This window comes from Aspergillus novofumigatus (assembly GCF_002847465.1).
Source record: "Aspergillus novofumigatus IBT 16806 chromosome Unknown P174scaffold_2, whole genome shotgun sequence".
Taxonomy (NCBI): domain Eukaryota; kingdom Fungi; phylum Ascomycota; class Eurotiomycetes; order Eurotiales; family Aspergillaceae; genus Aspergillus; species Aspergillus novofumigatus.
In genome coordinates this window covers 1607987-1633926 of record NW_020194275.1, presented here as the reverse complement: position 1 = coordinate 1633926, position 25940 = coordinate 1607987, and the positions used below count along the sequence as shown (strand labels likewise).

The 25940-nt window shown below is 49.3% G+C and overlaps 9 protein-coding genes across 9 annotated transcripts; 5 read left to right on the top strand and 4 right to left on the bottom strand.

Moving 5' to 3' along the window:
* Nucleotides 1-254: 254 nt before the first annotated feature.
* P174DRAFT_417841 (STE11 family mitogen-activated protein kinase kinase kinase) lies at nt 255-3142 on the bottom strand (the record flags this gene model as incomplete). Its single annotated transcript, XM_024824637.1, has 4 exons — nt 255-2552; nt 2601-2752; nt 2816-2889; nt 2958-3142. The coding sequence occupies 4 exons, from the start codon at nt 3140-3142 to the stop codon at nt 255-257; spliced, it is 2709 nt and encodes a 902-aa protein (XP_024685431.1).
* Nucleotides 3143-5952: 2810 nt separating this feature from the next.
* Nucleotides 5953-8722, top strand: P174DRAFT_364562 (FTFMHR domain-containing protein; the record flags this gene model as incomplete). The annotated part of the gene is made up of 3 exons (XM_024822000.1): nt 5953-6085; nt 6157-6211; nt 6277-8722. 3 exons carry the CDS (start codon nt 5953-5955, stop codon nt 8720-8722), a joined length of 2634 nt encoding a protein of 877 aa, XP_024685430.1.
* Nucleotides 8723-9472: 750 nt separating this feature from the next.
* On the bottom strand, nt 9473-10319 carry P174DRAFT_365104 (uncharacterized protein; the record flags this gene model as incomplete). Its single annotated transcript, XM_024822039.1, has 3 exons — nt 9473-9667; nt 9796-9885; nt 9969-10319. The coding sequence occupies 3 exons, from the start codon at nt 10317-10319 to the stop codon at nt 9473-9475; spliced, it is 636 nt and encodes a 211-aa protein (XP_024685429.1).
* A 466-nt stretch (nt 10320-10785) lies between these two features.
* P174DRAFT_448555 (uncharacterized protein) lies at nt 10786-14353 on the top strand. Its single transcript, XM_024828768.1, has 7 exons — nt 10786-11103; nt 11167-11253; nt 11319-11445; nt 11514-11691; nt 11756-12346; nt 12396-12946; nt 13014-14353. Exons 1-7 carry the CDS (start codon nt 11075-11077, stop codon nt 14037-14039), a joined length of 2589 nt encoding a protein of 862 aa, XP_024685428.1. The 5' UTR covers nt 10786-11074; the 3' UTR covers nt 14040-14353.
* Nucleotides 14354-14493: 140 nt separating this feature from the next.
* P174DRAFT_438653 (adenosine kinase) lies at nt 14494-16774 on the bottom strand. Its single transcript, XM_024826592.1, has 7 exons — nt 16457-16774; nt 16352-16367; nt 16132-16282; nt 15725-16066; nt 15326-15663; nt 15145-15258; nt 14494-14974 (listed from the first exon to the last, which is right to left on the bottom strand). The coding sequence occupies exons 1-7, from the start codon at nt 16506-16508 to the stop codon at nt 14932-14934; spliced, it is 1056 nt and encodes a 351-aa protein (XP_024685427.1). The 5' UTR covers nt 16509-16774; the 3' UTR covers nt 14494-14931.
* On the top strand, nt 16774-17711 carry P174DRAFT_438651 (DUF1770 domain-containing protein). Its single transcript, XM_024826591.1, has 3 exons — nt 16774-17168; nt 17262-17456; nt 17566-17711. Exons 1-3 carry the CDS (start codon nt 16860-16862, stop codon nt 17611-17613), a joined length of 552 nt encoding a protein of 183 aa, XP_024685426.1. The 5' UTR covers nt 16774-16859; the 3' UTR covers nt 17614-17711.
* A 42-nt stretch (nt 17712-17753) lies between these two features.
* On the bottom strand, nt 17754-20368 carry P174DRAFT_509992 (uncharacterized protein; the record flags this gene model as incomplete). Its single annotated transcript, XM_024831624.1, has 6 exons — nt 17754-19039; nt 19092-19289; nt 19325-19459; nt 19519-19648; nt 19763-19932; nt 20036-20368. 6 exons carry the CDS (start codon nt 20366-20368, stop codon nt 18152-18154), a joined length of 1854 nt encoding a protein of 617 aa, XP_024685425.1. The 3' UTR covers nt 17754-18151.
* A 1199-nt stretch (nt 20369-21567) lies between these two features.
* Nucleotides 21568-23019, top strand: P174DRAFT_384400 (60S ribosomal protein uL2). Its single transcript, XM_024823206.1, has 4 exons — nt 21568-21676; nt 21783-22274; nt 22354-22439; nt 22516-23019. Exons 1-4 carry the CDS (start codon nt 21628-21630, stop codon nt 22651-22653), a joined length of 765 nt encoding a protein of 254 aa, XP_024685424.1. The 5' UTR covers nt 21568-21627; the 3' UTR covers nt 22654-23019.
* A 477-nt stretch (nt 23020-23496) lies between these two features.
* On the top strand, nt 23497-24572 carry mpt (putative DNA repair and transcription factor Ada; the record flags this gene model as incomplete). The annotated part of the gene is made up of 1 exon (XM_024828767.1): nt 23497-24572. The coding sequence occupies one exon, from the start codon at nt 23497-23499 to the stop codon at nt 24184-24186; it is 690 nt and encodes a 229-aa protein (XP_024685423.1). The 3' UTR covers nt 24187-24572.
* Nucleotides 24573-25940: the final 1368 nt, after the last annotated feature.

Below are 25940 nucleotides of genomic sequence, written 5' to 3'. Positions count from 1 at the left end.
ATATTAAAACGCCTTTTGAGGTGATAGCCTTGCGTTTAGGAAGTGGTAAGAGGAAAGCGAAGATAAGACAGGAAGGCTCTAGGGTATTCAAGTTCATAAAAGGGAAGATGCAAGAGTTCGATGTGCCTTCGAAATGAAAAGAAAATTGACGTTGGGGGAAACGCCTAATATTTGTGGTAGACAGCATGAGCAGCGCGCTATTATCCAAGGAGCGGCTATGAGCTATTGAATCATGTCTGAAGTTCGGGTGCATCTCACGCCAGGGGTGCAGACAAGAACTGGCTCTGCAGTAACTCGTCCGCGGAGGGTCTTTTCTCATAATCCACTTGGAAGGTCATGTCCAAGAAGGCCATGGCATCTTTGCTCGCGTGCTCAGGAGCCGGGGGTCTCGCACTGTTGCTACCAATGGCGAAAATAGCTTGCAACTGACTGCAGTCAGGGAAAGGATGGGCCCCAATAAACATCTCCACGACAAGGCAGCCCAAACTCCAGATGTCCGCCTTTTTCGTGTGGGCTGTCTGTCGCACGACTTCCGGTGCCATCCAGTACACGCTTCCCTGCAGAGAAGGGCGATGAAGATGACCACCTCCGCTGCCACTGGCTCGGGCACCGAGAACAGTGGAGGCTTCAACACGTTTGGAAATGCCAAAGTCGGAAATTTTGATACCGCCCTTGTTATCCACCAGAATGTTGGCACCCTTGATATCACGGTGGATGATGTCTCGACTATGGAGGTAGGAAAGACCTTCCAGAATTTGACGTACGAAATTCTTGATCAGCGGCTCTTGGAAGGTGTTGTATTGTTTGAGCATTGTGGCGATGGAACCGCCCGGGACGTACTCCAGGAAAATATTCAGGTATTGATCGTCCGCAGAGGTGCCCAAATACTGGACGATATTCGGATGGTGAAGCCCTTGCAACAGCTCAATCTCATGTTTAAGTGCTGTCACCATGCTGTTCTTCCGCTTGTCGAACTCAGTACCCTTCGTGGCCGAAGGTATTTCCACTTGTTTGACAGCCATGAGCTCTCCAGTGATCGCATGAAGAGCAAGGAAGACACTACCAAACGATCCCTCACCAATCAAAGATCCCTTCATCCAGTTCTTGGGAGCAAAATTATTGCCTGAAAGGAACTCGTTAAGGCCATCGTCCTCCTCTTCCCCATCTTCAGCCACCAAGACACTCAGCCTCTCATTGAAAGATCCGCCGTCTGTCGCTGCAACGCTCGCGTTCTCATCAAGAAGGCTTTGGCGAGAGTTACTCGGATCATCTGATCCACTATCGAAGGAAACATATGATTTGCGATTCGGCTCAATGGGAGACTCCTCTTGAAGAGGCTGAAGAGAGCTTGAGGCAATGGAATCCCTATATGATGTTTGCGGGAGATTGAATCTGGAAACCGAGAGCGGCCTTGAGGCTCGAGTAGGTTGTGCCCCAGGATTGAGCCAGGTGTCAGCGATGCTCGGAATCGGAGGCGCATCCCTCAAGCTCGATGCATAGCTTGTATTGCTGAGGACACTCAGGCGACTTGCTGCTCGGCTGAGGCGTTGAGATCTCCGAATCGACATGCGCATGGTCTTTTCAATATCCTCACGCTGATGACCGGGGAAATATGATGTAAGTTCATGAATAATCATTTCGCTAGGTGGACGAGCCCCGAAGAAAGATCGCAACTTGGCCACGGAGGGACGTTCAGCGTTCATTTGGAGAGACTGGTCATGCTCATTATGACCCTGAGGATGCCGGGCAGATACAGGCGACAAAGGTTGTTTGATGTGATGCCAGGGTTCACCTGTGAGTTGCTGTATTTTAATCTGGTTGCGCACATTTGAACTGCTCAGAGCATTCATGTGTGTCATTTGGCTTTCATCCAGCGCAAGCTGGGAAGCACGGCGGAGCTCATCAGTATCTGGTTCGCCAGCGTGAATTTTCCGCAGAATGAGACGTCCGCGCTCGGACCTACTTGATCCTTCGCAAATCTCCATGAGTTCGTGATCCGCAAGTCGCCTACAGTTCGAAGGATCTGGTTCCAAGCCGTCGAGCACGTAGAAGCAATAGTTGCGATACTGGTGCTCGGGTAGCTGCAGCTTCTTGAGGACACACAGTATAATCTCGTCAGCGGTCTTGCAATGCTTGATATCCAGTACCTTGGTCTGTCCGCCGGTATATATGACCCTGATAACAGGTGAATTTGCGGGCAAAGCACCCATTGTCAGACCATCAATGCTGGGGTTCTGCCTCAGATGTAAGCCACCTTTGTGACCATGGCCACCGTCGCTAGGTGTTCCTGGGTTTCGGCCAGAATTCGAGCCGCCGGAGGAAGGATGAGCAAAATAACCCTCTTTCCGACCACTTTCCATCGGGCTGTTCGCAGCATACCGCTGATTTCTCAATGGGGACCCTGGGCGTGACGATGATTTTCCCGTGGAGTAACCATTGTCGACTAAGCGAGACATACGGCGATTACTCGAACTTCGTTGGCGGAGGTTGGTAAGCCGAGAGGAGTCTGAAGTTGGAGCGTACGTAGGTGCCTCAAGTGCAGCAAGTTGATTCTTCATCGGGGTAAGCTGAGGTTCCAACTGTGACAGAACTTCACTTACCATGTTCGTTTGTCTAAGATTGTTGACACTCCTGTTTCTGAGCTTTTTGATGGCTACAAAAATCCGCACTCGATCGCCGACTTTCTTGATACCCATTTCCTGAAGAATTTTCTGGTCACATTCAATAAGATTGTCTCCGTTGAAATTGTTTGCTGCATACCGTCAGTGATTCCGTCATCTTAGATTCTGGTACCATGTCGCTACTCAATGCGTACCTCTGAATAAAGACTCATACTGGCCGCAGTTTATGCTGTGCAACCAGTTGATCACTTGTTTCTCATCCCACGACCTGAAAAAGTTGCAATCAGCCGTCCGCGGAGACCCTCCAAGACAGATTAGGTGGCACTGATAACCCACCGAACGGCATCATGACCATCCTTCAAGGAGAACTCGGACTCTGTCGGGCTTGTAAACAGCATCCCGTCCTGCGAAGACGCCCCCGTTGACAACTTGTGCGATGGTCCGACATGATATGTGGGTGCCGTAGCCTGGGATCCTGTCATGCCCAAAGGCGTCGACAATTGAATCTTCGTCGCCAACATAGCTCGTATATCGTGCGGACGCTGATTTATAGGGATTGAATAGTAACTGTCGGGCTTTGGCGCGATCTTACGCCATATAGATACACTGGGATTCAATGACATAACATAATAACGGCGTTTTCCCGAGAGCTATATGGCCGACTGACTGTGCGACTTTGACAGTCGTTTTGACTTCAACCGGTGAGAGGTCCAGAGTTCTCTATATTCACAACGCTGATCAGTCAATCTGTCTCTAGGATCATCTTTTGTTCCTTCCAGTAGAAACAAAGTCCACTTGGCAGGAAGAGCGAAGAGTAGCCAGCAAGAAAGAAAGTCAAGATCCAGAGGGATAACAAGGAGTGAAAGTATCACTATCCTGCTTACAGTGAAAGTAATGACTGTGTGTAGACAACTCCTCCGTGAATACCTGATCCTTTTGCTCTAACCTTGAGGCTTTGGATAAGCAAAGGCTAGGGCAATCCACGATCAGGCTTGAACTGCTTCACTATAGCAGTCTCAGAAGCTGAAAGACGCGGGGAGAGAGAACGCCGGCGGTAGGAGTAGGAGTACAAGAGCATCGAACACTCAGATGGTATCTTCTTTAGCTCCTCAGCAAGGGATAATTAAATGAACGATAAGCATGTAAAGAAGTAATAATAATATGATGCTGAGTGATCACCCCTCCTGCGACACTGACAACAACTGTATCTCTGTGGAGGCCTGATCGGTCGGGGACAATACCTCCGACACACAACCTTGGAAGTAGGTGCTCTAATTCATTTTCTCAAACACGCCGCACTGCTGAGATTTGTCAGGGGCCAGACAGTCTGAAACAATAGAGCCCCTCCGTTCCATTAAATCCATCCCCTTCCCAATACTTGTCACCATAACTGCCTTCATTGATTCAATTTCAGTGAGCTATTCTTAGCTTGTGGAATCAGTGTTGGTGGGTTCAAACCTCAACACTAATTTTGACATGGGATCGTCATATTCAAATGCCCATCGCTTCCATTTGGTAGGTTAGCATCGATCTTAAGTTCGTCGGAGCCATCTACACGGAATTCCCTGTCATGTCCCTTGGTCTAGATATTCCCTGCAAAGACTGGCATCCTGATAAACCACGGACTATGCTCCTCTATATTCGAACCTTTCCCAGACTGAGACAAGACTGAATACTGTGTTCATTCATATCTTCGGATTCCGTATCTCAACATGAAGTTTACTTTGTTGGGCCCACATGCATTTTCATATGAGCTGCCTATGGAGCAAATCAGAGTTCCAGAACCTCATGATCTCAGGTTCGACACAGTCTCGCCTGTGAGCATCAAGCGGTAATACCTAAATATCTACCTTTTTTTGCGCGCGTTCTCCAAGGACGATCGTAGGAGAAAGCTGTGGGATCTTCTTCTTTTGTTTCGGCCGCTTTCTCAAAATAAAGCTCCCATTTGGTGGCTGTCAGTCCAGCTTGGGCGAACTGTCCTGACCCGTATGTCCAGGCACATTAAGAGCTCCCCATGGGTTCCGCCGTCGCCTTAGGATCTCAATCTGCATCCCTGACTCATATTCGCTTCTGCTTTCAACCTCTCCATATCAGCTGAAAGCTAAGAACCTCAACTCTTCCACGTGCTGGTTTGAGGATCATTAAAATCACGACTCGATGGCTCGCATTCCTGAAACCTGCTCAAACTGTTGTGCAGTACACCGGTTGTTGTATTCATGTACGTAGGCTCCTACTTGGATCTATTGGTTCTCTTTCGGGGAAAAGTTGAGTAATCTCCTTTCCAAGCCAGAAGCAATGATGATTGTAGTATTATCTGATTTCGGAGCAGGAGAGTTTGGTGTGCTTCGCCCTAGTATATTCCTCACCTCCGAAGTAGCCAATGTTGCGGAACTCATGGCCAAGTAGTGGTTTACTTATCGATGGAGAAGAACGATCTACATCTTCATTTCACTGACTTATTATCCCAGGCCTCGTACACATTTTTTCTGGTGAAGAATATCAAGGTGCTGTAGGTGTCGGTGTCGTGTGTTCCGCACTGTAAATATATATTTTGTCCTGTGTCCCCAAATTGATATAGATCGATATTTCTCAATGTTCTCTGGGCCTTTTCTAACGGTGAATCCGTTGAGTACAGCCGAGTGCTGCATGGCGCAGTACTATATTCAGTCCTTGAAATAAAGAGGAAAGCAACCCATGTGGACGTCCTCATCATATCAGTAGGTGAAAGTAGCAAACTAATGGGCCGTTCTGCCATCCATCACATTCTCTGTGTAATACCACGGTATTAGATTTTCGCTATAGTGGGCCATTTTCCGCCTCTTCCGTTTACACTGGACGCCTAAATATCGAGCAAAGTCTCATCGAGAGTTAAGATGAACAAGAGGAAGGTTAGATATAGAAACGGCAGAAGCACCTGGCATCCTCGTAATGCATAATTATCTCCGCACCTGTGGGGACGGCGGAGGGCAGATATGCAAGTAGGATGGAGCATCTACCTTACCAATTGCATGTCAGGGACGAGAATTCTACAAGTTGTTGAACGAACATGAGTTGCATCCTTCTTCAGAGCGTTAATAAATATAATGCCATCAATGAGACCGAGTGTCTACATATGCGACAATTCGAGCAACATCATTATTATCACTGCGGCCGTGTGCTGCTCTGGGAAAAATTTCCCTCAGTGCGGATGGACCTTGGCTGCACGTGACTGGCTGTCCTTAGGTTCTTTACAGCCTAGTAAACCCCCTCATGCCTCGACCCCACAGTTTTTCTTCCCCGCTCGTCTGTTTCTCATCTGTGAGGACATGCTCCAATTCCAAGGCAATTCGCCATGGAGGAAGAGAGAACTGTTCAAGGCAAAGTGAAGAAGAAAAATGCCACGCCACATCGAAAGTCTTTGTCCTGCGAATATTGCAGCAGGTCCTTCGCTCGCTTGGAGCACCTCCAACGACATCTCCGCACTCGTTGAGTAACCCTGGAATTTGGCCCTGTGGGTGCGCTGAGGAATAACGGAAATGCTAATCCATTATCGTAGACACGAAGGAAAAACCGTTCTCATGTGACATATGCTCCAAATCATTTGCAAGGAGGTAGGCTGTTATCTTACCTTGCATAAGTCTCGGCTGGCGCTAATAATATGAGGAAAACTCTGTAGCGACCTACTTGTACGACATGAGCGTTTAGTTCATCCCGCCGAGGCTGCGGCCAATCGAGAACATCGAAACCACAGTAACCATGAGGTGCCTTCGACGCCGTCCTCTATGATACAGACCACCCATCATGAGTCGCGAATGCTCGAGCTTGCAGATGCAATACCAGTCCAGCCACAGCCGATTCCGCCGCCTCCGCCTGAGGTCCATGTCCAGCCAGCACCGATAATAGAGACAACGCATTTCAACCCCTCATGGGGATACGATCTGAATCTCTTGTCTCATGCTGCTAGCCATGTAGCTCTTGAAGGCCAACAGGAAGCTCTTGAGTCGATGCGAAAGCCTTCACATACCGTCGGCCCTCCTCAGCCAATCCCTCATGTCACGGACAGGCCTATCACCGAAAACTATGGGCTTGAACCGTCAATCCTTGATCTTACTGACTTAGGTGATCCGGTCCAAGACTTCACTGTCTTTTTAGAAAGCGTTGGTCTCTCATCCGACTGGGACTCGGGAGTGTTTTCCACTGTCGAGGAACCCATGTTGCCAACTACTCTCTCGATTGACTCTAAGCCATCTCTTCGTGAAACGTCCAGACTAGGGACAGAAATCATGAATGACCCGCGCTCGGCCGACGATCCTCCATCATTCTCAAATTTTGGATCTCGTTTGCCTTCGCTACAACCCGAGTCCCACGAAGTGGATGATCGGCTCGGTTTCGGCGACGACGGTCCACGTCCAGCATGGGATATCTCAAACACTGACCGCCAGGTCTTCGTTTCCAAACTTGAGGAGTTTGCTTACATTCTTCCGAAGGGCTTCGTGCCTCCATCAAGACACGCTCTGTCTCGCTTCTTTGCTGGCTATATCAACGGACTGAATGAGCATCTTCCTTTTATTCATGTCCCAACACTTTCTGTTGCCAAATGCTCTCCCGAGCTGACGCTCGCACTAGCGGCAGCAGGATCGCATTATCGCTTTGAAAACAATCGAGGAATCGACCTGTTTCACGCAGCAAAGACAATACTGCTGGAGCGCCTGCGAAGAAGGGACAGCAAGCAAGTGCCATGCCCGACATGGAATTTTTATTCTCCCAGTTCGGGATTCCACAACTCGCGTGGCTCGTCGGCCATGTCAAATCATGCTAGTAGCCCTTTCCAACAACAGCAGCAGTCTATGCCGCACCCTGTCGATCCTTCAATTTATGTATCAGATGATTCGGATGCTCACATGGAAGTGATTCGCACGTTCTTGCTTCTCACAGTTTTTGCGTCTTGGGAGAGACACCCGGAACTCCTGCGGGAAATTTTATCGTTACAAAGTACGTTGGCAAGGCTCGTTCGAGAGCATGGACTCTCCGAACCCGCGAACAGTCCTGACCCAAATAGTTGGGAGGAGTGGATACGGAGAGAGGGCAACAGGCGCACAAAGCTCATCGTCTACTGCTTTTTCAATCTACACTCCATCATGTACAACATTCCCCCTCTGATCCTGAACGCGGAGTTAAAATTGAACATGCCATGCTCTCATGACGTCTGGAAAGCGAGCAATGCGACTCAGTGGAGACGGCTCAGTCGCACCCGGCCAGGGGTGGATGTCCCCTTCCAGGAGGCATTCGCCAAACTGTTCTTAAAGTCGAGCATCTCGAACTCTTCGGCACCAATCTCGCCACTCGGAAATTATATCCTTATACACGCTATTATCCAGCAGATATTTTTCGCGCGTCAACTCTGTCTATCTGCGCCCACTATGCAGGGTACAAGTCTCAGACCCGATGACTTGACTGTTTTGGACAACTCTCTGAGCGCCTGGAAGGCATTATGGAAACGCACTCCGGAATCCAGCATTGATCCTCAGAATCCAGCAGGGCCGATTGCGTTCACCTCTACTGCCCTTCTAGGACTCGCTTACATCAGATTGCATGTTGACTTAGGCCCTTGTCGTCGTCTGATCACTCAAGACCCAGTTCAGATTGCTAGGGCCTTAAGCGAGTCCCCACCCATAGCAAGAAGCCCACGTCTCATTATGGCCTTACTGCATTCTGCCCATGCACTGTCCATCCCCGTACGTCTCGGAATCGACTTTGTGGCGAGAACCCATTCGTTCTTCTGGAGTATCCAGCATTCCCTTTGCAGTTTGGAATGCGCTTTTCTCTTGAGCCGATGGCTACTCTCCATACCAGCTACGCACTCGGAGCAGAGGTTGTCAGACCATGAAAGGAAACTACTGCTGTGGATCAAGAGCATGATGGACGAGACCGACATGGCCGTTGACCCACCAGGGGCGCCTGATATGGAATTTATGGCCAATCCTTACAAGGCCAAACAACTAAGCGTCGCTATCGTCCGGGTTTGGGCAAGAACCTTCAAAGGGAACACGAGTTGGGCGATAGTTGATCTGGTTGGGTCAAGCTTGGATGCTTATGCAGATGTCTTAGAGAATCAGTTATGACTTCAGGAATACGTTTGTCCGTCTGTTTCGCAATCGGTCCGCATGCAGCCTCCCAGACTCTGACAGATGATCTGCCCCCTGAAGAAACCCGGTCCTCGGCGAAGAAGGAATATTGCAAGCACCCTATGTGTTTCCCGAACGTGTTAGGGTACCATACCTTTTGACTGCAAACTGTCCTGCGAATCATTGATGCTTTCAGTCTCATCGACATGGATGATATGTGATGTTGCTATATACCCGCGTCTATGAATTAATCTCTCATCTATTATGTTTCTATTTTTGTGCTCGAGGCCCTTGTTTTTGGTACTTCTTCCTTTTACCAGCTGGTTTGGGGCGTGTATAAATTAGTCGGGCCGCTCATACACGATGAAGATGCCGTCACTGTTTCCCAGCCTTTTCTGGCAATAGCACCAGAGCAGCTTGTCATTGCTGTTAAAAAGGGGATTGAGAGGATCCAGAGAACGAGATAATATCCGAAACGTGGCGTCTATACTGGTGTTGTCGCTACGTCGAGCGGTCAGTTTGTCTTGTCGTTTCAGTCCTTCGTCGTCAACATACTTGTATGTCTTTTAACGGGAGGAGAAGACTATGGGGTATTCTCTTGCTTGCTTCGTTACATTTATGTCTGTGTTGCGCAACCTTGAGATGCCGGGTCGGTTCATGATGTATTTTTGCATTAGTCTAAGAGTGAAACAAAGTATTGTTACATGAGCTCAGCTAGACTTACTCCCGGTGCTTCTCTGGCTTTTACTAACACTTGCCGGGACAAATCGTAACGCGGACATGGACTTCTCTAGTTGAGTGATTCCCATTTCCTCCGGACTTATATGTCCCACGCTTTGTTTGGACACTGCATGTGAGACCGCATGCGAGTGCGATTCGGATGTCTTTCGGTTTCTCAGCCTGCCGTCCAGCAGTGAGAGCGCGGTAGCCGATATGCGTTGTCTGTGTGTATTTGGTGATCGCAGCATAGATATTTGCTTATCGATCCCGTCGTTGACGACGTAGAAATTGTAGGTCTGTGACTTAGGTATCAGCTACAGTGAGGAACCAGGATCGTAGGAGGAAAATACCTTTGGAAACATATGTTTATCAATCAAGTGCATCCGTCGCTTTTGAGGTGTAGAGCATTTCCTGTCGCAATCCTCGATGAAGCAACTGTACTGCATCGCAGGGGCTCTCGTTAGCCATGATCGTTGTTACACAGTAATTGATTTCGAAAACAATGGTCACAGGGCCGACAAACAGTTTTCTCTCCCTTGTCTCTCTTCGCAGCAACGAGAGGATCATGATTCTCCTCGATATGCAGATTCAGGAATCGATCTGTAGGGAAATTCTTCCCACACTCTGAACATCGGTTGACGTGCGTTTGCAAATAGTGCACCTCATAATCTTCATAGGAGGAGAAGGAGATGACTTCCCTATGCGGAGGGAGGGAACAATGCATCACTTCCACAGCAGGTTCACCTGTGTCTTGCAAGAGTATCTTGGAACGTTCACAAGATGGCGCTGGAGATGCTGGGGACGGTGATCTTGACCAATTCTCAGGTGATTGACCCGGTGAGGGGGATCTTGCGATGCGAGGGCGTTTAGACATGTTTTAAGGCTTTCCAGCTCTGAGTTGGCCGTTCTCCTCTTGGTTTTCTAGGTCAATGGTGTCGTCTGGTTGGTGGAGAGAGATGCAGACTGGGACGGTGGGAGAGAACTCCTGTAATGCTCATTGGTATGGCTTGCTGCGCTTGGTTGAAACGAAAAATTCTTCCATTGCGACCTGTTGATTGTTGTTTATCTAGTATATGTTTCAGAATGAGGGCCGGAAAGAACTACTATGACAACTACGCGAGGGAACTGATTGATTCTTCTAGCTGAGACGAACTTATGATGGCCACAATTGTATCTTACATACAGTGATGTAAGCTGATTACATACCAGCTGAATAATGCATGCATAAATGCACCAGCCACAGAGGCACAGACCAATCAAAGTGCTGCAAGCCACAGAAACAGTGCCTAATTGCGACTCCTCCACTCCACTCTCAATCCCTCATTATTTCTTTTTGCGGACGGACATTCAAAAAGTTCCCGTGATATGGGATTTGCATTCCCATGAGCGGTGGCCTCAACCCCTCGTCGTCGATCTTCGCTCAGCTTACTTCGTCGTCACATCTTCGTGACTGACACCTTCAGCAGACTGTTCTGCAATTCCGGCCATTCGTCTTTAGCGCCCAATCGCCCATACTACTGATGGATCGTTCACTACTCTCGTCGCCCGCAGACTCTCAGCCAGCCATAGCCATCTGACGGGCGAAGTCGAGGGTGGAGTGACACAGACGCGATCAAGACCACCCTGAGCATGGCGTCCGCTTTTCAAAATGCGTGGCAGTTAGTACTTCACATACTTTCCGATGCAACAGAATGGCACATGTCTGATTCGCATCACTATAGGACTGCGCTTGAAGCCGAAGAGAAGCTTCTGAAGAGCCTCGCCGAGAAGGAGCCTACGTTTACCGAAATCTCGCATTACCTTTCCGAGTGAGTCCATAAACTGAGGCTGGCTTGTTTTATCTCTGCGCACACGATCTAACGGTCCGTCGCAGGTTTCGCGCCGATTGTCAGAATGCCATACTCCAAGACTTTGAGACATCTCGCTCCATCGATGTTGAGACCCGACTCTGGGATGCACATGTGAAAATTAACACCCGGTTTCGCAAACTGCTCTCCCGCGTGAGTGTCACAGATGGTTTTGTATAACATTGCGGACGCCGTTTACTAATCAATTGTGGCATGTATAGTTTCGCGAGGAGAACGCAAAGAAGAAGAAGCCGGTAGAAAGACGCAAACTGGAAAAGCATTACCTTGACTTTATCAAATCCAGCCAGAGATTCTATCGAGGATACATACAGCAGTTGTCGTCGCACTTCGGAGGTATCCCGGAGCTTGAAAAAGTTGCGCGGAAGTTCAACTTTGACAGTGAGCAACGTCGTCCCCGTCATTTCTAGGGCGTTCATTGAGACAAATCTTGTTACCCACCTAGATCTATCGGCGCAGCCTCCAGTCGAGGCTTCTGACGCTCTCCGCGCAAGTGTCCTTCAATCATGCCATTCAACACTTATTCGTCTTGGCGATCTGTCTCGCTACCGCGAGACCGAACTGGTGAGCAAGGACCGCAATTGGGGTCCCGCTATTGGCTACTATGACTTGGCTATAGCTATCTACCCTGCTTCAGGCGCATCGCACAACCAGTTGGCAGTAATAGCCCTTGCTGACGGCAATCACTTGCGGGCCACTTACCACCTTTACCGGGCCTTAGCTGCCCAGGAGCCTCATCCATCTGCCAAGGGTAACTTGGAAATCGAATTCAGAAAAGTGCGCCATGCTTGGCGTAAAAGAGAGTTAATTCGTCCCGAGGATGCAGGGATTCCTGGGCGAGCGTTGGCCCCTTGGTTTGTTTATCTTCACGCCCAATGCTACAAAGGAAATGATTTTCCCGAGCATGATGAACTTGAGAGTGAAGTACTGAACCAGCTAGCGGTTGACTTGAAGGAGCGCTCACTTGAAGGTACGCTTCAAAAGTTCTGCCTCGTTAACATCGCAGCAGAGGACTTCTCGTGGACGCAGCCCGATGGTAAGCTCCCCTCACGTCGCGTTTACGAGATCGTCGCTGATGGATGCAGAAGAGTCAGTGTCCAATTCACGGCTATTTTTTCAGCGTATTAACGTCAAGACATTTTTCACGCTGCTCCAAATCCTTCTAGCAGAGCTGGAGAGGTTTGCGGTCGAAGACTCGCTCAGCAAAGACGCGAAGAGCGGGCCAGACAAGGTCACCGCTGTTGCGCGCCGCGTACTACCTGCTCTACGACATTATAGTTCTTGGCTCCTTATCGTCAGTCAGTCACTGGTGGCACATAAGGAAGAGAAGGATACTCCCCTCGCTGTTCAAATTACGGAGTTTTGGAAGATCTATGCCAATACGTTGAGCCTCCTCGCATCGACTTTCGACGTTGTTCAGCTCCCGGAAATTGACTACCTCTTGGAAGAAGATGAGGAGACTCTGGGGTTTGCGCCGCTCAACAAAGACGCCGCGTCCCGTCGCTATTTGAGTGCTACTGGCCAGCAGAAGCCCCGAATGACCGATGTTGGAGTCGAAAGAAGTCACCCCAATATTGAGATGCTGTACCGGATCCGTGAATTCGTGATTGACGGTCTTGATCTAGTCGTGAGCAACGTACGGAGTGTCCTATTGGTTCTTTTGCATCATTCGATTGCTTACTGATACTGTTTTGCGATTCCAGAGAATCCCTATAGCCCTTGTGGATGATGAGGATAAGAAGACCTTTATCTACAAAGAAGAAGGCCTTCCTTCCCAATTCTTCGCCAGCCCCTCCGGCCATCATAACACGCTCTCCACGGCGAGCGTTGAACGAGAGGATGTTCAGCAGGCGACCAAGGACGCTAATTACGTTGCGGATTCAAGGAGCACTTTTGGCGGTTCGCAGTCTGCGTCTGCTTCAATGTCCGCTAATATGCATCGCATTGTCGAAGGTGTCGAACGGCTGGTTGAGTCGGACACTTACGAAAACACTCCTGCACTTCCGGACCAGCTGGCTTTCCTTCGAAGCACCAATCAGCAATCAATACCCAGCAATTTCTTCGAGTCGAGCCTCAATGCGACCCATTGCGAGACAGATGCCCCTGCTCGCTATCCTCCGATTGCACCTCCTGGCCTGCAGCTCTCAATGCCAAACCCCACAGCCGGGTCAACAGCTCCACTGTCCCAGTCCTACACTTCTCGACCTACCCTTCCTGGTATCCCAAGTATTTGGAGCACCGGACTGTCACCTGACGTCGGTGGACCCTCGGCTCCAAGAACGCCTCCAGGCTTGGGACAACATCCAGGTCCAGCCGATCCAGCAAACACCAGAAGCCCAGACCTTCGCCATGCATCCCATGATATGACTACAAGCGAGCTCATCTTCCAGAAAAGCCTCGTTGGACAAACCTCAATGCACAACCTTCTTGGCGGGTCAAGCTCAATGTCCCCTTGGATGTCTCCCTCGAATCCTGCAGCCCATCATGGTCTTTCGGGAACAGGGTGGGATAGAAGTCATTTGGGAAGAGCGGCTTCCCCTCCTTCTCTCGGAGTACCAAGCCAGCCCATGTCAAGCGGCTCAGCGAATGCATCATGGGCCAACGATGCGTTCCTGGCTAGTACATTATCCTCTGGAGCGGGCTTTCCCAGTTCAGGACCAACCAGTCGTCGATCTGCTTCCCACTTCGGCGCTATCGGGCAGACTCCATCTTACGGCCAGGGCGGGTGATTCACAGGAGACTGCTTGGTTTGTGAATTGACAACAAGACCAGGGGCCGCGGGGCGTGGTCACAACCCCCTTAAGCATCATTAAATCCGGGAGCGGGTGGATCGTCTGGTTCTGATTCGATTCGGAGAGCATAGCGACAACCTTTGCTGGAGGCCATGTGCACTGTTTTCTCCCTCAGTCTAGCTCCGGTAAAACCCTGGGACAATTTGTCGGCTATTGAGCAGCTCCGCATCGCGACTGTTGCTGTTATCTCACGCAAGCGGACTAGGTCATGCAATCACTCTTCTATCCCACTTTCCAACAATGGTGGTGAGGGCGTCCCGTCGATGGCACCGAACGTCGGATCTGCTGTGAAACAGACTGTTGACTTCAGGTAGACCTTTGGTACTTTTTCACGCTGATGGAGACGGCTACTTCTTACAATAGTAACGAGCCATGCTATCATTTGTGCTTCGAGTGCTTTCAGCATTATGGAAATTGATTAGCCTCCTCATTACCATTTGTTAGGAGAGAGTTATATGAAATTCGAATGCCAACATCGTCAAATTTCTGTCACGTCTAGCTCAAAGCAAGGGACTTGAATCCACGGCTCATTTCTATTTCTTGAATTTTGCGTATATATAAGACCGAAAGGTTCGTTCATTACATCGTTGTTGAGAACGTCACCAGCCCGCGGCTTCCGCGTATTAACGGTACCCTAACTCGTAAACCTGCGCTGTGTTGTACGCGATCTTTGGAGGAAGTGATCTTGGAAAGAAAAAAAGAAGTCTAAGACGTTAAGTCAAGGACAAATGGGTATAGAGGGTTGAATCATCCAGAAATATTTTTATGCTGCAAGCTCGCAATAGCCCCTATGGCTTGCCGGGCGTCCATATTAGAGGTAGTTGGTATTCTATGAGCGGCTGGGGGTGTAGGTCTTCTTGGGGAAGGGGAAACTATATGGCAAAGTCATGATGTTAGTCGTCACTCATTGAAATGATTCTTGCACGTCGTCCACCAGCACAGTGAAACTGGACGCGCCTTGCAAACGGACGCGGGCCCGCGAAAATATGGCCCATTTTCGACGAGGACTTCGGTGGAACAGAAATATGAATGAGAGACTTACGAAGGTCCCAGCTCTTGAATGCTCAAACTGGCGAGCCACTGGCCCATATCCATGCTCTCCTCAAGAGATTTGTTCTGGACAACACCGGCGCAGAAGCCGCCAGCGAACGCATCACTACAAACAACACCAGTCAGCACAAAATTTCCGTTGACCATTAGTAGAATGACTGATGACGACTTACCCAGCGCCGTTAGTGTCGTTGATGCTGCTCTTGGGGATCTCGTGCACAGCGAACTCCTTGACCTCAACCTCGCCGTTTGGTTTAACGGTAGCAGTGATCGTGGGCAGAGTGCCTTGGGTGACAATAGCAACTCTGGGACGGCTGGTGTTCTTCTTGGGAAGCTGAGCGAGCTTCTTCGCAATCTCGACGACATCATCTGTATTCCATTCGTGGCTCTCGGCGTAGGCGCGAGCCTCTGTCTCGTTGCAGAAAGTGTAGTCGGTGTAGGGCAGGACGCTGTCAAGCTGGTCCTTGAAGAACTGAGGAATGAAGGGGGCGGAAAGAGAAAGCATGAAGACCTGAGTTGCAAAACGTTAATCTCAGTCCAGCGGGATGCAGAAGGAAGGCCATCTTGCTCACCTTGTTCTTGGCAGCAGCCTCCTCGGCAAGGGCCAAAATGGCAGGGACGCAGACTGTCAGGTGGTATCCACCAACATAGTAGTACTGAGCCTTCTCGACAAGAGACCAGACGTGAGGCTGCTTCAAGTGGTCAATCTTGTACTCGTTTGCCGCAGCGAGGTGAGTGCACATGCTACGGTTGTGACCAGTGATAATGACACCGCACTTGCCGGTGGGCTGGATATCGTCCACACGATACTCGGTGTGGACACCAGCCTGGTTGCAGGCCTCCTTGAGGATATCGGCGTACTTGTCCTTACCGACACAGCCAATGTACATGACGGAGTTCTCGGGGAGCATGTACTGTTAGGTTATATCCTCGATCAGCAACAGCCCAGATTGAAGAAGGTTATCTACACTCGGCATACCTGGGCACCGCGGGCGGTGTTCTGAGCGGCACCGCCAGCAATTAGCTTAGCATCGCGGCTAAGGAGCTCATCGTATAGCCCCATGTGCTTCTCCTCGGCAAGGATGGCATCGTTGTCCTTAAGACCGTACTTTTCCAGAAGAGCGGCATCACTGTGCAAGGTTCAATCAGTTGATATTCAATTGGCTCAGACTTTCAGATCTCGTCCATCAGCGACATACCCGACGGCTTGGATATCTAAGACCCTTCAAAGTCAGCAATCTCAATCCACGTCCGTTACATAGTACTTGTCCATTGTCGGAGATGTGAGGTCAAATAACACGCACCTAGGAGAGGGTTCTCCAAGCACAGAAAAGGGTATCCCTGAGCAGCAGCCATTTTTCCTGTTGCAATTGACGATATGATACGTATGAAGGGAAAATGCAGAAAGAGGAGTGACGAGAAGTAAGAAAGAGAAGGAGAGAAGGAGAAGGAGAACTAATAATAATAGCTAGGCGGGGTGTTTGAGGAGGGGCAGCCAGCGAGGGTGGAAAGGTTTAGTTTGCCCGTAGTAAGATCGGCGGCCGGCGGCCAGTTGCCCCGTCCAGGCGGTCCTTATGATTTGTTGCGTCAGGAGGCTGTATAACCTCCAAAGTCCGGTGTACCTACAGCAGAGCGGTCCCCGATAACCGACATCGACAAAACTCACTGGAAATACTCATTTATATAGCATCATACAACTTCTCAAAAATGGCCGATCCAGCTTTAGAACTGGCAGAAACCATCCAAACCGCCTCAATCAAGCGGGATCCATCCCCGAGACGCGACATCAATCCTCCAACCGCCGCCTCGGAGAAGCGACCAGTGGCACGACGCTCTTCCTCCGAAGCTGACAGCATCCCTTCTGATATTGTTGACCCCAGTCGCATGATTAGGCCCGTCTCACGCCGTCATACTCTTCCTCCGCTGCCCGATCTGCGCTTCGAACAGAGCTATCTCGCCAGCTTGCGAGGTGCCGATACATGGGGACGAGTTGCATGGATTACCATCCGGGACCAGGTACAGGATACTCGACAATGAGTTGAGAGATCTCATTGTTGCTATATGAGTTGTAACAATGAAATGCTGATGAAATGGGTTGCAAAATATTAGGTTCTTCTACCACTTATTCAGGGTACTCTTTGGACACTTGCGCTTTCTGGCTGGCGTTACTGGAACCGCACAGCTTCTCTCAGTGGCCAGACGCTCGGTAGCAGACTACGAAGGTGGTGGTACGAAGTCAATAATTGGAAGCTCCCTCCCCTGGGTACAACAAAGGACCCTCGACTTGCTGCCAAGGTCGAAGACGTAAGTGCACATCTTTCAATGTGATCAAGCGGGATACTGGCGCGCCAATATACCTGTTTCTGAGATACGATTCAAGAATCAAGTCGATCTGCAGCTGACGTTCTCGGAGTTCTTACAGTTCTACACGGCGCAATTCTCGAATGCGGGTGCAGACTAATCTCTCTAAATCAACTTTTCCATATTGCGACGGGGACTCGAACTGCATTATTGGAGTTAGGGATTTGGCGTTCTTTACTTCTTCATTATCAATGTCATCATATTGTATAGCATAGTCGATATGCAAGCAAAACGTGGAATCATACTTCGCGATTCTCGTCTAACCTTTAATGCGTTCCATCCTGCCTTCAAAATAATATACATTTAGCGTAGGTAGAAGGTTTTGAATCAGCACTAGTCATTGCGCCTGGATCAGTGGCCGAGTTCTGGGGCTCGGTGTGACATGTCCCCTGAGTCTCGTATAAAATCATCCTGCTATAAGAACCATTGCGAACTCCAGGTCAGATGGACCTTTGACCGTGAACATACCGCTCAACAAAAGCCTGACAAACTCTCGATGGAAACAAACTCCTGCTTTGCCTGAATTCGTATTAAGTTTTTTTCGAAATGGCAACACTGCGCCACAGGACACTATTCGAGTGTCAGGTGAAGACATCGCTTTTGGTAAGAAACATGAAGTAGCTGTCATTCAAGAAACCTCAACCCGTCTCATTTGGAGAGTTGATGGGGGCTATTTGACTTGGCGACAAGTCGGTTCTGGAAGGCTGTTCAGCACCCTCACGCGTCTCCCGCTGTAGACAATTAAGCTCATTCAGCGAATCGACCTTCTGCTCATCAGTAGCTGTGTTCATCGGCACAATGCTGGGAATTTTCACGACATCCACAGTCGGAGCTTGCGCCTCTGCGGTACCTGTCTGTCTGTTGGTCTCAGAGTCCGGCACTTGATTCATAGGCTGAGTTGCAGGGGCCGTTGACGGGTCTGCATGCGCACTTTGAAGTTTCTCCGCTGACGGCTCCTCGACAGGCTCGTGAGGGCTGCTTGGTACTTTTCCCTTGCCGTATCTCAACTGCACAACAAGGCTCCGATCTTGTCCGTCTATGATCGACTCGTCTCCACTCAAATCGCCTTCATCGTCGCCTTCGAAATCATTGTCTTCCTCTTCCTCGCCACCTTGCCATTCGTTTCCACTGGAGTGACCAGCATCCGACTCGTCGTCCATGTTGTAGTCCGTATAGCCATTTGCGCGAGTCGCCCGGGACCTTTGGGGTCTACCGGTTTCTTCGGCTTCCTCCCCGCGCTGGCCACTAAGGAGGCTCTCGCCATACAGGCCACCCGCTCGTGCGCGTATCTGCCTACCACTTGCTGTATATCTGGGTCCCGCAGGCTCTGCAGGTGTCGAGATTCCGGAAGCGTTCCGTGTCGATCGTCTTGTCGAGGGAAATTCGTCGGAAAAGATATCCTCGTCATCTGAATATGTGTACTTGAGCTTCTTGCCCCGAGTGCGGCCTTCGTACAGTGAAAACCCGGGCTCTGGTCGAGCGAAGGCGGCTTTGCGGGCAATGCGATAGTCCCGTCTTTTGCGTTTCTTGCGGATTGTCAATAAAAGGTTAGAGCACGGGCGGGCGATAGCAGCTTACCTCCTCTGAGCCCTCAAAACGAGGTATGGCATTCTTGATTCGCTCACTGAGCTTCTTCGAATGTATACTCTTCTCTCCATCCAGCTTGTCTGCGACAGCCTTCAACTCGGGTATAGTCCCGGCTACACTCCACCACGTAACGTTCTTAAGCGCAGGGTTGCTCTCGCGATACAACCTGAAATGTGTATCATCCAAACCCTCGACCAGCCAGTACCGACGCTTCAGGCCGTCACGGCCCACGGTTGGACTGAAAGCGGTTGGTTCAGATCGTCCTCATGGCGAGCTTGCTTATAGGATTCTTTAATCTTGGCTTGAACCGCTTCAGACGAAGAAAGGGACCAGAGAATCAGCGACTTCAACAAGGTCAACTATTCAAATTATCAGTGCATTGGACTTGTAATGAATTATTCGCATCGCATTGGCATACGCGTTCTTCGGGTGACATTGTTGCAAAGGTGCGACCCCCATGAAGGGGATTCTTTCCTTGCCAAGCCTTGGGCCATTGGGAGGCATGTGTTTGAATTGCCTCTTCAAGAGGTCGCTGGTAGTGGGCTCGGCTGTGAATCAGCGTCAAATAGTTAGCTCTCTATCTGGTCGCAAAAGCCTTGCACGAGCATAAGGAATAAATTGTGTGGTAGCTCTCTGATAGTGTAGGGACCAGATGCGCATACTCAACATCCTTCTTCCGATTTAGCACGAGACCAAGCAATGCACACAATAGCCTCTCAATATAATCGCCTGGTGGAAGCTCCACGACTCCTCTCTCGATATCCTGGGGTCCAAAGTGTGGCGTCGATCGCGGGAAGACCTCATGAAAACGCGCGCGGAACATCACAATAAACTATAAAGTTGCGACAAGTTAGCAAAGAGGCTGTAGCGGATAGTTTGAGGCGTCAGACTGTCGATCGGAGCTTCTGTAAGCTCTAGCGACTGTCTAAACTTACTGCAATGTCAGGATTATCAGCTAGAACATATTCATGAGGTGGTGAGGGCTCCCGTTTCGGCGGCGGAGACTCGGATTCCTTCTTGAAGTACTTGGTGATGCCAACAGGCTCATCGAGAGCCATAGGACCAACTTCATCTTCTGAAGGAGGCGCTGACGATAGCGACGAGAGATCAGAGTCGGAAAGAGACATGTTCGACATGGTTGGGGTGCTGTCTCGATGTGATGCATTCGAGGACGAGGTGACGGTGGACAAGTCCGCGCCGCGAAGAAGTTCCCTTACTGACGCTACTCGGTTGAAGCGCGGCTTCCACGCGCCTGGACTGTCCGGCATTATCAATGGTACCAGTTAATATCAGGCGGTACTAGTTTTTGGGCAGGAACACTCTAATCCCTTATGAATTCACTCAAAGATAGCTATAAAGGTGTAGATTCTAGGTGCACCATTCATCAAAGCATACAACTGAGCCTAGGGAACTGAGATACTGAAGCAGATTATGTGCGTCATCGCAGGGGCGCTCCCTAGGATTGAGCATAAACTGCAGCCAGGAAGGTTTACGCTCCATGAAAGACAATGAAAACGACGAAGATCGAATGAACACCATGTTAAATTTGATCAACCAGGGCGACTCGAAGCATCACAAGGTGAGCGTTCAAGGACGTACGGGAGGGAGAACGATTCAGACATGCTCCAAACATATATAATCCTCTTCCCTCCGAAAAGCATATGGATGTACACATTCTGTCTTCTTGTCAAAAGACTAGACGAAGTTTCTGAAAATACCGAAATTCTCAAAGTTTTGAGATGCATCGTGGCAAATCTCTCAACTGCTTGGGCCCGTCAATGACAGATGCCCATCGGAATGTCTATTGGCTCCGAAATTGCGGCACAATACCGATCCTTAACTGAGAGTCGTGCCTGAAGGGTACTGTCAATAATCTGATATTATCCACTAAATATGAGGGATAAATGGAGGGGTTCGGAGCAGGATTCGCCATGTCATTGAAGCTCAGCTTACTCCGGTACCCAAGAACCACATATTTTGTCGTAGGAATAAGCGCAAATGCATCTCATCACGAATCATCTCGAAACGAATTCCTATGCATTATTTAAGCGAGCAGATTAGGTCCTGGGTTGCTCGAGCAAAACTGTAGAAAGACTGCACCAAACTCCATTGTTATATCAAGGATTGGCGTCAGACTTTATTAGACAATCCAGCTAGAATCCTATGGAATGAAGGATGATGCCACGAAGGCCAAACGCCTAGGAGGCCCATTATTCCAGGAGTTGGGAAAACGGCACCAAGTGATGATTTGTATTTGAGGGCTATCTACACGTAGGTCAAGACGTCACGTTATCCGCGCGCAAATCACAGCCGCGCCAGGGCCCAAAATGGCGCTAGCGCCAACTCGGTTAGATTAGCGATCTCGCCCTAAAGCCCACACAGCCCATCCTCCGTCGAATTCTCAACACCAACCCGACAAGCCCATTTTCGATTTGAGGTACGAGCAATTGATAAACTCCCACCAACGGTCGCCGGCGGGCTTTCTTTTGAATACTAACGCAAAGGTTTCAACATATAGAAAGTCGCCATGGGTCGTGTGATCCGCAATCAGAGGAAGGGTCGTGGATCCATTTTCAGTGAGTGCGACCGCAATGAAATGAATATTCCTGCATGCGAGACTTCGCAGGAACTTTTACACTGGAGAATCCAGAAATGCTGATTGATATCTTTTTACGTCTTCAGCGGCTCACACCCGTCTCAACAAGGCTCCTGCCCAGTTCCGCACGCTCGACTTCGCTGAGCGCCATGGATATGTCAGGGGTGTTGTGAAGGAGATCATCCACGACCCCGGCCGTGGTGCTCCTCTCGCTAAGGTCCAGTTCCGTCACCCTTACAAGTTCAAGCTGGTTACCGAGACCTTCATCGCCAACGAGGGCATGTACACTGGTCAATTCATCTACGCCGGAAAGAACGCTGCCCTGGCCGTCGGCAACGTCCTCCCCCTTGCCTCCATCCCTGAGGGTACCGTCGTTACCAACGTCGAGGAGAAGTCTGGTGACCGTGGTGCTCTTGGTCGTACCTCCGGAAACTACGTTACCGTCATTGGCCACAACCCTGAGGAGGGCAAGACCAGAATCAAGCTCCCCAGTGGTGCCAAGAAGGTTGTGAAGAACACCGCTCGTGGTATGGTTGGTATCGTCGCTGGTGGTGGTCGTACCGACAAGCCTCTGCTCAGTACGTTACTCCGACTCGCAAATTCTCGCTTACTGTGGAAAGAGTGTCAAGGGCGTCAGTTGCTAACGAGTATATACAGAGGCTTCTCGTGCCAAGCACAAGTTCGCTGTCAAGCGCAACTCTTGGCCCAAGACTCGTGGTGTTGCCATGAACCCCGTCGATCACGTAAGATCTCCCCTTGACTTGTTTTATTATTTTTTTTTTTTTTCTCGAACAATACCTGACAATGTTCTCTCTACAGCCTCACGGTGGTGGTAACCACCAGCACATTGGTAAGGCCTCGACCATCTCTCGCTACGCCGCCCACGGTCAAAAAGCCGGTCTTATTGCTGCCCGGAGAACTGGTCTGCTCCGTGGTACCCAGAAGACCAAGGAATAAATGTGATCTTGTGCGGAGTTTTGTTCTTTTTGACGGGTTGAAAATGCTCTTCTGCTATGAGACATATGTACTTAGGCGACTGCGGATTACCTTCCACACGTCCTTAGCGAATTAAGGTTGTGGCCAAAAAATTTTCATGATGACCAAAAGATCAGAACAAAAAAATGGGTTGGAATCCAGTGTCTCGGGATGCGTTACATGACGCATGTCTCAGCAAGAGCGGGAGAACCCTCATGGTAATCAATGCAAATTCCCTTTTCTCGTTCATTCGGTATTGACCATGATGAGCCGTCGTGCGGCATCAAACCTGTAGAGTCTGTGCACATTTGACCTTCAGGACAGAGTATCCAGTTCAGAGTGGACTATAATTGCTGCATTGCTACCAGCATGGAAGACATGGCCTTTTTTAGGCTTCTCTCAAATGTAGTTCAACCGCCGAGGCCATTCATTCTCAGAAGTTGACCTCATCCAACGTTTGTAGCCGAGAGATTAAGCCCAGTTTCACTCGATTCCTGCTATGCTCCGGCATAGACTTGCCGATATTCTATAATAGCCAGCCCTTACGTTACTCATTTCGAAATGACCACTTGTTCCATCTCACTGATTCTGTCTGGATACAGATGAGTGAGATCGGTTACCTACCAAGTGGTTGATTCCAAAAATCCCGTCAACTGATGGAAACGAGGTTCTGCTCTCAAAGTGACCAATCAGCAGCGCGGGCTGCACAATGAGGGTTCAAGTTGTCGTATTCTATGGACAAGACCAAGTGTCGCATAAAAATTATAACTCATCACTGACGTCTCTGGTTACTCTTCATCTTATTATTGTCTGTAATACCTCAAAATGCATGTGGTCGATGATTCAAATGATGCCCCGAAGATACTTCCGCTGGCCAGAGCCGCTAGACCATCCACATCTGCTACTGCGCGTTGGCAAGCAGTTGTGAACCGCGATGCAACGGCCAATACATTCGTCTACGCCGTCCTGACGACGAAAATATACTGCCGCCCATCCTGTCCAGCTCGGCTTGCCCGCCGGGCCAATGTCAGATTCTACGACACACCCTCTCAGGCAGAATCAGCAGGGTTCCGGCCCTGTAAGCGCTGCAAACCGGAAACGCACTGGGCGGCAAATCCACAAGTCCAGTTGATACAAAAGGCTTGTGAAACCATCAATTCGGATGTCCTAAATGGCCGCAAACCGACGCTTCAGAAGCTGGCCAGCGAGGCAAACCTGACACCCAGTCATTTCCATCGCGTTTTCAAAAAGGTCATGGGCGTTACGCCAGGGCAATACTCGGCTGCTGCTCTGGATTGTCGGAATCGAAATGCGTCGGTTGACTCTGGCCTAGGCGTAGATTGGAGTCTGAACCAGCCGCTATGCGACGATGGCATCTGCTATGACCCTGATCCCTTGGGCGGTTTGGATGATTCCCGTGCTCCGACCACCAACGATGCTGTTGTTTGGAATGACTTTGATGCTATGATAGCTGCAGAGAATGAGTATATTCTTTGGCCAGAGGAAGAACAATAGCTGACAAGCTCGTTCATTTCAATCAACGCCGTAATGAACTCTGATTCTGCTTTCAGCCTCCAGTGCTAGGAAGCCCTGAGATGGTACGCGCGCGCGAGAGAGAGACGGCGGTTCTATGATTTAACATCGGATGAGTTAGCCTTTGGCTTATTATCTTGAACATGACATGCGGTCGATGATGCATTACTCAGGTGAAAATATGCTTGAGGTCTGCGAAATGCCGCTGGATATAGGGGAAAGCCTGTCTTTGAATAACTGAGAGCACAGATGAGTGTCTCCTGTGGTGCCGTATGCTGTATGCTTTTATTCCTTGTACTTTTGACATCATAGGACTTTTTTGCGCTGAGGTTGGAAGACCGTCAGAGGTTACGTGTTGGTGTACAGGGTAGACAACTTTGTGAGCTTCACCCTATTAATAGTTTGAAATTCAATAGATACATATGGACTTTCTTGGTAGAATATATATAGCATATAACATGTTATTATTAAGTACTCTTAAGGATGCACGACAGAATGTCTAACTTTGCAGTGTTTAATCAGGGGAAAGCGAACAACTGTTGTATATCCACACTCCAATGTTAGATATATTTTCATTCTTCTACAGACTTGCAGCTCTGGGTTCCCATGAATTACAGAAGATGTTGTATAGTGAAGTTCATGAAATCGCCATCAGTTCCTCGAGGCTCAAGTCTACCAATCTACCATCTTTACATATACTTCCGTCTTGGACCATACATTATTGCAGTCTCCCTTAGATACCTCATGAGGCGTTTGGAGTACTGTACGTATAGATACGGACAGTTTGATCTTGTTCCGTAAATAGTATCGTGGCAAAGCTCCATCCACTTTTGAACTTTTGAAATTGGAATCCACCAGTAAGGGACTGTCCTCCTCGACGACGTCCCACAAGCGGCCCACCAACGCGTGTACGGGTTACTCTGTAGACAGATATGACCACGACCAATATTGAAAGCCTAACAATAACAGTACAGAACCCCAGGCTAACGGAGAAGCTAAGTTTCAGATAACCAGGTTTCAGGAGCCCCAGATATCTACCTTAGGTACCTATCTGAATGGACAACATACACTCACTTTTTCTTATTAGGTGATCTACAGCTAAGTACTCATGTGGTTCGACGGTCAATCATTGTCTAATGATATGATGATAGACAATAAACCACATCTAGCAAGGTAGCACAAGTAGAAGTCCACTATTGATATCACTCTGGTATCACCGTATCAACTCCGCTTGTCATCCACTCCAGGTGAAGGTTTGAGACTGGATGAGACAATCCTGCCAAGAGGAGAGAAGGAACTGGCGGGTGGGGAGGGATGGTTACTGATTTGTTCTGGACTCCTGGAGTTTGTACCTGGACGGTGGCGCATTCAGACAGTTGCGATTGGCACTTTTGTCACAGACTCACAATGCCATCCCTCGACCACCCATGGAGAAATTAAATTCAATTAATCATTTACATTTTGCTCCTGACGAATAATGATTGTAGGGATAGAACTTTTATTTATTTAGATTGATTAAAATTGATAATAACATTCATTAACCCCGTTGGCGAGTGACCTGCTCTCCATTAATTCCCAAGCATTCCCACCCACGAGGACATCGTCCTGATTTCTACCTTCCCAACCTCCTGTTCTTCTGCCCAAAAAACCAGTCCTATTGCCTTTCGCTCAGTGTAAACGTATGCCTTAAATTCACTGAATGCCGCCATTATTCAATCCATGACTTTTGGACTATT